At 43.1% G+C, this 12,430-nt stretch overlaps 1 protein-coding gene across 1 annotated transcript in view; it reads left to right on the top strand.

Moving 5' to 3' along the window:
* The window catches only part of LOC139273874 (lysosomal proton-coupled steroid conjugate and bile acid symporter SLC46A3), a 147,321-nt gene that overhangs the window by 111,313 nt on the left and 23,578 nt on the right, over nucleotides 1–12,430 (top strand). The window contains exon 6 of the mRNA XM_070890950.1: nucleotides 163–319. Coding sequence (XP_070747051.1) covers nucleotides 163–319 — 157 coding nt within the window. The remainder of the gene's footprint in view (nucleotides 1–162; nucleotides 320–12,430) is intronic.

The raw sequence follows: 12,430 nt of genomic DNA on the forward strand, positions 1-12,430 counted from the left end.
TTTCTGTTTTTATTCCACATTCCAGCATCCGCAGTATTTTGCTTTTGTATTAGAGGTTGAAAGATGGTGATATTTCAGCTGCTATTGTGTTCACCTGGTACTGTGTATTAGTTCTGTGACCTAAAATTTGATATTTTATATATTTTTTTATATTATGAATAGGTGCAATGTTTTCTTGCCTGGCTTCGATAGAAGCAATCTGTGTTATAATTGGGGCAACTATATTTGATGTACTCTATCCCCAAATGCTCACATCACTGCCCGGATTTTGCTTCATAGTGATGGCAGGCTTCCAAGTGATTATATTGATCCTTATACAGTAAGTAGCTAATTATTTTCATGAGCTCTTTATGTATGTATAATACATAATATATACAAACCTATGTGAATAACTCTTCCAGATGAAATAATGGATAACAAAATGGAAAGTGTTGGTCCCTTCAATACTACCCCTTTAATGCTGCATGCCTTAATTTTATCAACCAACAACAACAACTTGTATTTATATAGCGCCTTTAATATAGTGAAACATCCCAAGGCACTTCACTGGAGTTCAGAAGAATGATAGGGGACCTCATAGAAACGTTTAAAATTCTGATGGGTTCAGACAGGTTAGATGCAGGAAGAATGTTCCTGAAGTCCAGAGTACTTAAGGAGGTGGCCTTGGAAATAGTGGATGCATTGACAGTCATTTTCCAACATTCCATTGACTCTGGATCAGTTCCTATGGAGTGGAGGGTAGCCAATGTAACCCCACTTTTTAAAAAAGGAGGGAGAGAGAAAACAGGGAATTACAGACCGGTCAGCCTGACATCGGTAGTGGGTAAAATGATGGAATCAATTATTAAGGATGTCATCGCAGTGCATTTGGAAAGAGGTAATATGATAGGTCCAAGTCAGCATGGATTTGTGAAAGGGAAATCATGCTTGACAAATCTTCTGGAATTTTTTGAGGATGTTTCCAGTAGAGTGGACAAGGGAGAACCAGTTGATGTGGTATATTTGGACTTTCAGAAGGCTTTCGACAAGGTCCCACACAAGAGATTAATGTGCAAAGTTAAAGCACATGGGATTGGGGGTAGTGTGCTGACATGGATTGAGAACTGGTTGTCAGACAGGAAGCAAAGAGTAGGAGTAAATGGGGACTTTTCAGAATGGCAGGCAGTGACTAGTGGGGTACCGCAAGGTTCTGTGCTGGGGCCCCAGCTGTTTACACTGTACATTAATGATTTAGACGAGGGGATTAAATGTAGTATCTCCAAATTTCCGGATGACACTAAGTTGGGTGGCAGTGTGAGCTGCAAGGAGGATTCTATGGGGCTGCAGAGCGACTTGGATAGGTTAGGTGAGTGGGCAAATGCATGGCAGATGAAGTATAATGTGGATAAATGTGAGGTTATCCACTTTGGTGGTAAAAACAGAGAGACAGACTATTATCTGAATGGTGACAGATTAGGAAAAGGGCAGGTGCAAAGAGACCTGGGTGTCATGGTACATCAGTCATTGAAGGTTGGCATGCAGGTACAGCAGGCGGTTAAGAAAGCAAATGGCATGTTGGCCTTTATAGCGAGGAGATTTGAGTACAAGGGCAGGGAGGTGTTGCTACAATTGTACAGGGCCTTGGTGAGGCCACACCTGGAGTATTGTGTACAGTTTTGGTCTCCTAACCTGAGGAAGGACATTCTTGCTATTGAGGGAGTGCAGCGAAGGTTCACCAGACTGATTCCCGGGATGGCGGGACTGACCTATCAAGAAAGACTGGATCAACTGGGCTTGTATTCACTGGAGTTCAGAAGAATGAGAGGCGACCTCATAGAAACGTTTAAAATTCTGACGGGGTTAGACAGGTTAGATGCAGGAAGAATGTTCCCAATGTTGGGGAAGTCCAGAACCAGGGGACACAGTCTAAGGATAAGGGGGAAGCCATTTAGGACCGAGATGAGGAGGAATTTCTTCACCCAGAGAGTAGTGAACCTGTGGAATTCTCTACCACAGAAAGTTGTTGAGGCCAATTCACTAAATATATTCAAAAAGGAGTTAGATGAAGTCCTTACTACTAGGGGGAATCAAGGGGTATGGCGATAAAGCAGGAATGAGGTACTGAAGTTGCATGTTCAGCCATGAACTCATTGAATGGTGGTGCAGGCTAGAAGGGCCGAATGGCCTACTCCTGCACCTATTTTCTATGTTTCTATGTTTCTACAGGAGTATTATGAGATAAAATATTTGACACCAAGCTGCATAAAGAGAAATTAGGGCAGGTGACCAAAAGCTTGGTCAAAGCGGTAGGTTTTAAGGAGCATTTTGAAGGAGGAAAGAGAAGTACAGAGGCAGAGAGGTTTAGGCAGGGAGTTCCAGAGCGTAGAGCCCAGGCAACAGAAGGCACGGCCACCGATGGTTGCCAGTAGCAAATCCATATCCTCAGCATCCATTGTATTTCCTTTTCTCAACATACTGTTTGTTCCTTAAAAGAACTTTTAGATTTGTCACACATGACATAGCTTTTACAAATACATTCCGGCTGTTCTTAATTAACTTAGATCTTTTTAAGTGAGTAATCTTGTCCCCATTATGGCCTGTCGTTGCTAACCCTCACCCGATGTTAGGCTGTAGTTCTGAAGACCTGCAAACCACATCTAGCTACTCCCCTGACTGAGCTGTTCCTGTTCAGCTCCACCTCATCCTTTTGTCCCATTAATCTCCACTATCTCCTGTGTAAAGAGTCAAACCATTCATTTACTATCACCAATATTATATAGAAACATAGAAAATAGGTGCAGGAGTAGGCCATTCGGCACTTCTAGCCTGCACCGCCATTCAATGAGTTCATGGCTGAACATGCAAATTCAGTACCCCCTTCCTGCTTTCTCGCCATACCCCTTGATCCCCCTAGTAGTAAGGACTTCATCTAACTCCCTTTTGAATATATTTAGTGAATTGGCTTCAACAACTTTCTGTGGTAGAGAATTCCACAGGTTCACCACTCTCTGGGTGAAGACGTTTCTCCTCATCTCGGTCCTAAATGGCTTACCCCTTATCCTTAGACTGTGACCCCTGATTCTGGACTTCCCCAACATTGGGAACATTCTTCCTGCATCCAACCTGTCTAAACCCGTCAGAATTTTAAACGTTTCTATGAGGTCCCCTCTCATTCTTCTGAACTCCAGTGAATACAAGCCCAGTTGATCCAGTCTTTCTTGATAGGTCAGTCCCACCATCCCGGGAATCAGTCTGGTGAACCTTCACTGCACTCCCTCAATAGCAAGAATGTCCTTCCTCAAGTTAGGAGACCAAAACTGTACACAATACTCCAGGTGTGGCCTCACCAAGGCCCTGTACAACTGTAGCAACACCTCCCTGCCCCGTATTCAAATCCCCTCGCTATGAAGGCCAACATGCCATTTGCTTTCTTAACCGCCTGCTGTACCTGCATGCCAACCTTCAATGACTGATGTACCATGACACCCAGGTCTCGTTGCACCTCCCCTTTTCCTAATCTGTCACCATTCAGATAATAGTCTGTCTCTCTGTTTTTACCACCAAAGTGGATAACCTCGCATTTATCCACATTATACTTCATCTGCCATGCATTTGCCCACTCACCTAACCTATCCAAGTCACTCTGCAGCCTCATAGCATCCTCCTCGCAGCTCACACTGCCACCCAACTTAGTGTCATCTGCAAATTTGGAGATACTACATTTAATCCCCTCGTCTAAATCATTAATGTACAATGTAAACAGCTAGGACCCCAGCACAGAACCTTGCGGTACCCCACTAGTCACTGCCTGTCATTCTGAAAAGTACCCATTTACTCCTACTTTTTGCTTCCTGTCTGCCAACCAGTTCTCAATCCATGTCAGCACACTACCCCCAATCCCATATGCTTTAACTTTGCACATTAATCTCTTGTGTGGGACCTTGTCGAAAGCCTTCTGAAAGTCAAAATATACCACATCAACTGGTTCTCCCTTGTCCATTCTACTGGAAACATCCTCAAAAAATTCCAGAAGATTTGTCAAGCATGATTTCCCCTTCACAAATCCATGCTAACTTGGACCTATCATGTCACCTCTTTCTAAATGCGCTGCTATGACATCCTTAATAATTGATTCCATCATTTTATCCACTACCCACTATTCTTTCATCTTCCATGAAAGATTTCCTTTTTCCCTTTCAAACTTTAAAAAATAATTTTCTGTGTTTATAAATTCTATTACTATTTCCCTCAAGTTCCCTGCGTATTTTTTTCTTTTCTTTTTGCCCTCTTAACATTTCAAATCTCTTCTTTTTTTTTGCTTCCCCGTCATATTTTCTATACTCTGCTTGATTGCCTTTTGTGTGATTAACCCTAGATTTGTCAAACACTTTTTAAATTTAATTTTTCATCCGTGGAACGCCAGCTTTTGCTGCACCTCCTTTATTACCTGTGAGAATAGGTCGAATATGTACCTTAATCATTGCCTTTTTGAAAGTTTGACAACAGTCTTATTTGTCGTCTTTTTCTTTCCTCTTTAGCTGGGCTTTATCTAATAAAAAAATGTTTTTTTTCTAGTCAAGTACCTTTTATCTTTGTTGCTTGCCTTTTGGCTTTTTACATTGAATCTAATCATTTTATGGTCATTGTCTTTTGGATATTTCCTTACCCTTACATTACCTACTTGCCTCATTTCTTTCTTTCAAACTATATCCAGCACTGCTTCCTTTCCTGTTGAATTGAAAACATACAGGTCTAGAAATCAGTCTTGATCACATTGATGAAACCTTCTTTTCCACTTAGATATTTTTACTACAGTCTGCCTCTTGGATAATTAAAGTCACCCATTATTATGGCCCTTGCTAACTTTGAGGAATACGGCTATCTCTTCCGAATATTTTGCAACTAAAATGTTTCGTTGCCAGTCCTGCCCTAGTCTGAGCCACATGTCTGTTAATATTACAACATAACCCAACCTCCCTTTCCCCCTCCCCACCGCCCCCGCCCCTGGTGCTCAGCATTTCACTGGAGTTTCCAGCAATTATAGACACATCTCCAGGAGAAAAATCAGAGAGGGAATAAAAAATTATTGTAAATAAAAGTGTTCAAAGAATTTTTTTTTGAGTTATAAAAAAAATATTGGACATGGGAGTCAAAAGGCTGTTTGGATGATTCCTGATTCAGGCAATCAGGTAATGAAGAATCTAATCGCTTTCCAATTGGCTGTGGGAAGGCGGCGACCCGCGAGGATGGACATGTTGGGCGACCAATGGCAGGAGCTTGGGGGCGCGGTGGTTGGAGGCGGGAGGTCATGTGATGACACCTCCAGGAATTTGTCCAACCAGAGTTAGCAACCCTACTCCCCTCCCCAGCTCACCAATTTTACTCAGCATAATGGGTGACTTTATCCTCTGCGCGATAAATTTAATAGAATACACACTCAGCAAAAGTAATAAATGTTGTATAAATTCCTTTAAAAAAGAGTTTATGGAACAGGAGTTCCCTCGAGACAGTTCTGCTACTTAATGAGGTTATGGCCAACTTGATTATGCAGTACTTAGTAATGAATAGGATTAAAACATATAAAAGTAGAAGTTGATGACCAAATACTGTTTAATAAAAAAGAATATAATGGTTTCTGTGCTATTGAGACCATTGAAATGTCATCTGTGTAATACAACTGGTTGAATACTTTAGATTATAATGTTGATTAGATATCCTGGAATTTTTCACAGGAATACTATGGAGCCAGGGGCACATTTCACAATTTTATCTTCCTAAGGTTTTACCTGCGATTCTTCACTTCTCTCAAATTACATTTTACCAGTAGTCAGTAGCCTTGAAAATAATGGGCTTGAATCCTCAAATGGACTACTTGTTCTATATTATCTTGTGACTAGCTATTTAGTGATATAGCTGACTTAGCTTAATTTATTAGAGAAAAAAATGTGGATTTTGTTTTGGAAAGTGGAGGTGGACAGAAAATAAGAATTGGAAGAACAAAAGGCCATTGCGCTCTCGAGCCTATTCCTTCCATCAACCATGGACAATTTCCCCAAATATAGGAGCTTCTCAACTTGCTTCAATATCCTACCATAAGGGGGTGGTAGAATTTGGTTCTGGTCCCTTTCCGGCCGTATAACCAGCGGTGTACCGTCGGCGCACGGCCTGAGACTGGGAGGCTCCCCCACCTCCCTCAGGTCAGCCCGAGACCGGAATCCCTCTTTCTAGTGTTAAACCCTCTTTCTCGCCATTTAGGGGGATTATTTGTAGCACTTTGTTCCGCTTGTTTTGAAATTTAGGGAGATTTTATTTAACCAGATTTCTGCATTGTCAAAGTTGTGGTCAAGTTGGGGGCTGGGAGAGCAGAGACCAGGAAGGGAAAACAACCTTACTCTTAAGAAAGTGCAAATTGTTACATTGCAGCAAGGTGGGGAATCCCTTGCCATGTATGTATCCGATGATCTAAGCACATCCTTTGTATTGTTGCTAGGTAGAGCAGAGGATTTGAGCAATTTGCCCTTTGCTCCTAGATAGTGAACCTTATGTTAGAAGAAAAGTTGACCACTCTCAATATTGATAGGGTTAGAATGACGAAGGGTGGGAAGAGGCTTGTTGCAGCGTAAACACCGGCATAGACCAGTTGGGTCGAATGGCCAGTTTCTTTGCTGTTATGGTCTATGTAATTCTCTGCATTGTGTTTCAGTTCATCAGGAAACGGCAGAAGATTGTGTTTTATTCTTTTGCGATCCTAATGTAGGATAGTGGGATTAACCCACAGGAATCACCCAAGATGTTTCAGCTGATTTAAAAAAAAAAGTGATTCAGTAAAATTTCTGTTTCACTTGAGCACTTTTTATCAGCCGGAACTGTGACAAAATGTTAACAGAAGATACTGCACACAAAGCATGCATGTGATTTCATAAACAATGTTCTTCAGTGAAATCTATAAGATCACTTTAGAATCAGATACAATTGAAATACATTACACAAACAGCTTAACTCTGTAAATGTTAATCTTTGATAAGTTGTTTGTTTTCCTCTCTTCCTCCCTTCCCTCCGCCCCCCCCCCCCCCCATTGCTTTAACACTGATGACCTTTTCCATACACACCATTCCAACTTCCACTTCTAGATATCTCTTTTGTTTAATAAAGTTATCTTTGTGCTTATGATATCTATAGCACCTGCAATGTACAATACAAAGGTTTCCCCTGGTTAAGGGAGATTATCTACTGGAGACGACCTGAGTATAATTGCAGTCTGTGGTATAGGCAAGGGAATGACTCCAATAATGAATAACTATGTCCATTTTAGTAACAACATTGATAATTTAAAGTGGGGCAGTGGAGGTTGTAGAATGATGAGATCACCCTGACTGTCATTCAATGAAGACAGATAGAAATTCATGAGCTATGTCAACAATAACAACACCTTTCATTTATATAGTGCCTTTAACATCATAAAATATCCTAATGCACTTCATAGGAGTATTATCAAACAGAATTTGACAGTAATGATGGGGCTGGAATATTCTCAGACTGTCTCTCAGTGTGAAACACCGCACACTCTCTCGTTTTGTGAGCTAATTCGATATTCTGATTTCTAATACTGTTTAGATCTAGTGGGCCAAAAGTTGATGTGGACCTGGACCATCAATCACAATGTAATATTCTCATTGATACTAATGGGAACTCAGTACTATCAATGAGAATACACTTAAAAATGAAAAAAACCCGCACACATAATTAAAAAGAACATTTCATTTTTATAAAAGTACAGTTAATAGAAATTAAATTAATGTTTAAAAAAAAATTATTACTTTGGAAATTAAAAAAAAAATTTTCAATAGTGTTAATCATAAACTTACATTCATGGGCAGGGTTTTTAAAAATAAAAATAAGTAATATTTATTTTTTCTATCTTTTAAATTTCTTGCGCTGGTAACAGCAGGCTTTCGCCAGCTTTTACCAGGCGTAAGAGTTTGAGGCGCATTTGCTGGGCAAGAGTTGGGGAAATAGCGCAGATCTCCGCCCGCAAAGGTCCTACTCACGGGGAGATGCGCGATCTGTCAAAAGAATTTGACAGATTGATCGCAAGTGTCGGGTTTAGTTTCGTGGATGCCACAAGATTCCATACCCAAGAAGTATGGCTGGAACAGGGCTTCAGGACATCGTACGCACCCGGAGAGGCCGCAATTTATGGCCCATTGTGCATACAAAGGTTCGATAGAAATAGTAGCCTCTATTTTTTTTTTTTCTCATCTATTCCTTTTTTGTTTGTTTGGCAGCCTAATTGTGCAATGGTGCAAAGTCACAGAAATACTGTCTGGGTAAATGAATAGTGACAACTGAAAATGCTGATGTGGCATAAGTGTGCATGAAATTTTAAATTGTTTTCTCTACTTCAGCAATATCTGATTACTGCTTTTCAGGATAAAGTTTTTTAAATACTGAGGTTGAAATTGCCTCTTTTTGCAATGCCCGTTGGTGCCTAATGGGGTGTGCACACTGCTGCTGGGCCCGGTGTGGAGGGGGTCGCTACCGGCTCCTGCGAAATTGCCCGGGAGTTTGTGGACTGCACCCCGGGCCACCGAGCAACTGCCGATATCATCGGCGTGTGCGGCGACCCCTTAGCGCTGTGCGCTGACCCCTTTCCACCCCATGGCAGAAATTGCCCCGCGCCCGCCTTGTGTGTCAGTGCCAGCCTCTCGGGTCGTGAAGCGGGCCATCATCCGCTCCCGGGGCAGAAGTTAATGGGGTGGTTGTGAGCACTAGGGCACGGCCATCTTGACGATTTTGCCGGTTCGACGGTTGGCCCAAATTCTTGCCCCTTTGTGTGGTCCGGGCCACCACCGTGCAGCCCGGCACTTGGTTTCGGGTGCCGGACTGCAGCTTCGGTACCACACTGCCCTGGTGGCCTAGTGGATGCCATCAGAGGCCGTGCAGAAAGCGCAGCAGCCCTCCCCTCTAAGTGAAGGGGAAGGGTGTTAAAACGCGTCAGTGCCTTGCGGAGCATTCGCGTAGCACTGCCGATCATGCCCCATAAGCGCCTCTGGACCCGCCCCAATAGGAAGTGGAGCACGCAAGATCGCACTCCACTTCCTCTGAGAGATGGCAAGGCCAATTCCGTGGCTGGGGTGGGACTTCTGCGCAGGGTGCAGGACGAACCGCCCCGAGCTGGTTACTACCCCCAATCGGTAATCTCCCCCGCAACTTTTTATGCTGTAACCTTGTGCTCTGTTACAGTTTTGACTAAACTTAACAGGATTGATTTCTCTGATGGCTGCCCCAGGTTGAACAGTGAATAGTTGGTTGCACTGTACCGACCAAGGAGGCCTGGGGCTCAATGCTTGGCCTGTGCTGAGTTAATTGATTTCACCCAGGGCAGCGAGGGGGTGTTGCAGTTGGCCTCCTGGATGTGGGTGTGACTAGAGTCAGCATCTATTGTGAATGCACACACACACGACCGAAGCATTTTAGATGCCCATCAAAGTGTGCTCCAGCAAGGTGTTGCCAGCTGAGGAAAGGACAAAGTTGGATGAAAACAGAAAAACAAACCTTTCAAAGCTGTTGTGACATGAAGCTCAGTAGTGGGCAGTGGGACATCTTTCATATCGCTAGTCATGTGTTCCAACAGGCAGTACATGCCAAATGAAAACATACTGAAGTAAAACAAGTGGGACAACTGTGTGGAGTGACCTTTACTCTGGAGATACTGAACAATTGGGCACCAGCTGTGGTTCAGTTGTAGCGATCTCGTCTCTGAGTCAGAAGATTCTGGGTCCAATTCCCCCCCCCACTCTTGATACTCCAGTGTAGTACCGACGGAGTGCTGCATTGTCGGAGCTGCCGTCTTTCAGTTGAGACTTTAAACCGAGGCCTCGTCTGCTCACTCAGTTGGACATAAAAGATCCCACAGCTTAATTTTGAAGTGGAGCAGGGAGTTCTTTCCAGTGTTCCGGCCAAAATTTTTCACTCAACCAACATCACAAACAGATTATTTTTTTTATTTTCCTTCTTTCCGACCTTTTTATCTCTATAGTAAGCTTTTCATGTTTTTATAAATTTATCTGCATAAATCGTTTTTGCTTCTAATGTAGAAATGATCAATTTTAAATTTCTGCTTTATTAAACTGCCTGCACACCAGATCAGCCCAAGGCATTTTAGATAGTGCCGTTATTGAAATAAAAATTGCAAACACAGCACCTCCAATAATGCAGCATAAATATGAGAGGTGCTGTTTTTCTGCTGAGACATTAAACTGAAGTCTCTGGAGAGGGCAGACAGGATCTCTGCTTAATATCGCATCTGAAATATGGCACCTCTGAGTGCAGCACTCCCTTAGTATGGGACTGAAGTATCAGTGTGTGCTCCAGTCTCTGGGGTGGGCTTGTCCCAAGGCCTACTGACTCAGAGGTGAGTGTGCTTCCACTGAACCAAGGTTAGCACCTTATGTATTGATGCTTGGGGTCACTAGACACCAGCGGGCACCACTGTCGGAGGTCATTGGGCTGTACGCACGTGTGTGCGGGCCCTGGTATATAAGAGCGAGTACCATGTCATGTGCGCACTTTGGGTGCGAATAAAGTTGAACAAGTTTGCATCTGAGTGAGCTTACAGTAACTAGTCTTTCGCGTCATTATATACATTACACACCTAGTAGTAATTGGATGTTTGTCTGACATGATGAAATTAAGTTATCTTGCACTCAGCATTAGGAAACCAAAATGATCCTTTTTCTGTTCCCGCTTTTGGTTCTAATGCCAGGCAGGCTGAACCAGGTGTTGTACAAACTTGGGAGTCGAAATTGCCCCTTTTTAGTGCCACCAAGAGTTGCCACTGGGAGGTGCTATCGGGGCACAATTGCCTTTTCGCCCAGGGGCGGGCAGCAGTGGCACCTAGGGAATAATTGCCCCCGAGATTTTGGGGGCGATTTGCAATTTGTACCCTGAACCAATGCACACCCACCGATGGCATCATCGCCATGCTGGCCAACCCCTTTGTGCCCCGTGGGGGAAATTGCGAAGGAGAGCAGGGGAGTTCGCCCCGGTGTCCTGGCCCTCAATACTTGTCCCTCAATTAACATCACTAAAACAGATTATCTGGTCATTTTCACATTGCTGTTTGCGGGAGCTTGCTGTGTGCAAATTGGCTGCAGTGTTTCCTATATTACAACAGTGACCACACTTCAAAAAATACTTCATTGGCTGTAAAGCACTTTGGGACAATCTGAGGTTGTGAAAGGTGCTATATAAATGCAAGTTTTTCTTTCTAAAGCCCGACATGACTATCCAACCTGTCCTTGCTAAGCTGCACTCACTCGCTGTCCCCAGCAAATTAATGTCAAGGTTCTCATCCTCAGATCCCTCCATGATCGCGTCCTGAGCAATGTTCTCCAGACATGTGTCCCTGCTTGCACCCCTTACTCCCCTGATGCTTGTTCCTCAGTTCCTGCACTCTTCCATCACTGGCCATTCCTTCATTCTACAACATGTGTATTAAAGCTAGAGATTTAACAATATTTAATTAATTTAACAAGGCTCTAGTCTGGTTCAGATCATGTAAGTACTCACTTCTTCTTCCTTCTACTTGTTTCCCCTCCACCTGGCTCCAAGTGTTGCAAAGATTCAAAGCAGCCCCCCAGAAGCAGGTTATATTACAGCTCAGATCATTTTGAATGCATAGAATACCTTTACTTGCTCCTTGTGTAAACAAGTTCTCAAACCCTCAATCTAGCTTTTCAATGTTTCACTAAATGTACACAAAGTTAATTTGTATTATGATCTTTCCAACCCCTGCCCACTCTTTGGAACTCAATTTCTAGAATCACTTTGCTTTGTTACCTTGCTTCTCTCCTTCAAACCCACTAGAAGTGTCCTAACTCTCACCAAGTCCTGTTCGCCCATCACCCCTGTGCTCGCTGACTTACATTAGCTCCCGGTTAAGCCAAACCTTAATTTTAAAATGCTCATCCTTGTTTTCAAATCCCTCCATGACCAAGCAGGGAGGTCTTACTGCAGTTGTACAGGGCCTTGGTGAGGCCTCACCTTGAGTACTGTGTGCAGTTTTTGTCTCCTAATCTAAGGAAGGACATTCTTGCTATTGAGGGAGTGCAGCGAAGGTTCATCAGACTGATTCCCAGGATGGCAGGACTGACATATGAAGAAAGGCTGGATCGACTAGGTTTATATTCACTGGAATTTAGAAGAATGAAGGGGATCTCATAGAAACATATAAAATTCTGACAGGACTGGACAGGTTAGATGCAGGAAGAATGTTTCCGATGTTGGGGAAGTCCAGAACCAGGGGCCACAGTCTAAGGATAAGGGGTAAGCCATTTAGGACTGAGATGAGGAGAAACTTCTTCACTCAGAGAATTGTGAATCTGTGGAATTCTCTACCACAGAAAGTTGTTGAGGCCAGTTCGTTAGATATATTCAAAAGGGAGTTAGA

The sequence above is a fragment of the Pristiophorus japonicus genome, chromosome 9 (genome assembly GCF_044704955.1).
Source record: "Pristiophorus japonicus isolate sPriJap1 chromosome 9, sPriJap1.hap1, whole genome shotgun sequence".
Classification (NCBI taxonomy): Eukaryota; Metazoa; Chordata; class Chondrichthyes; family Pristiophoridae; genus Pristiophorus; species Pristiophorus japonicus.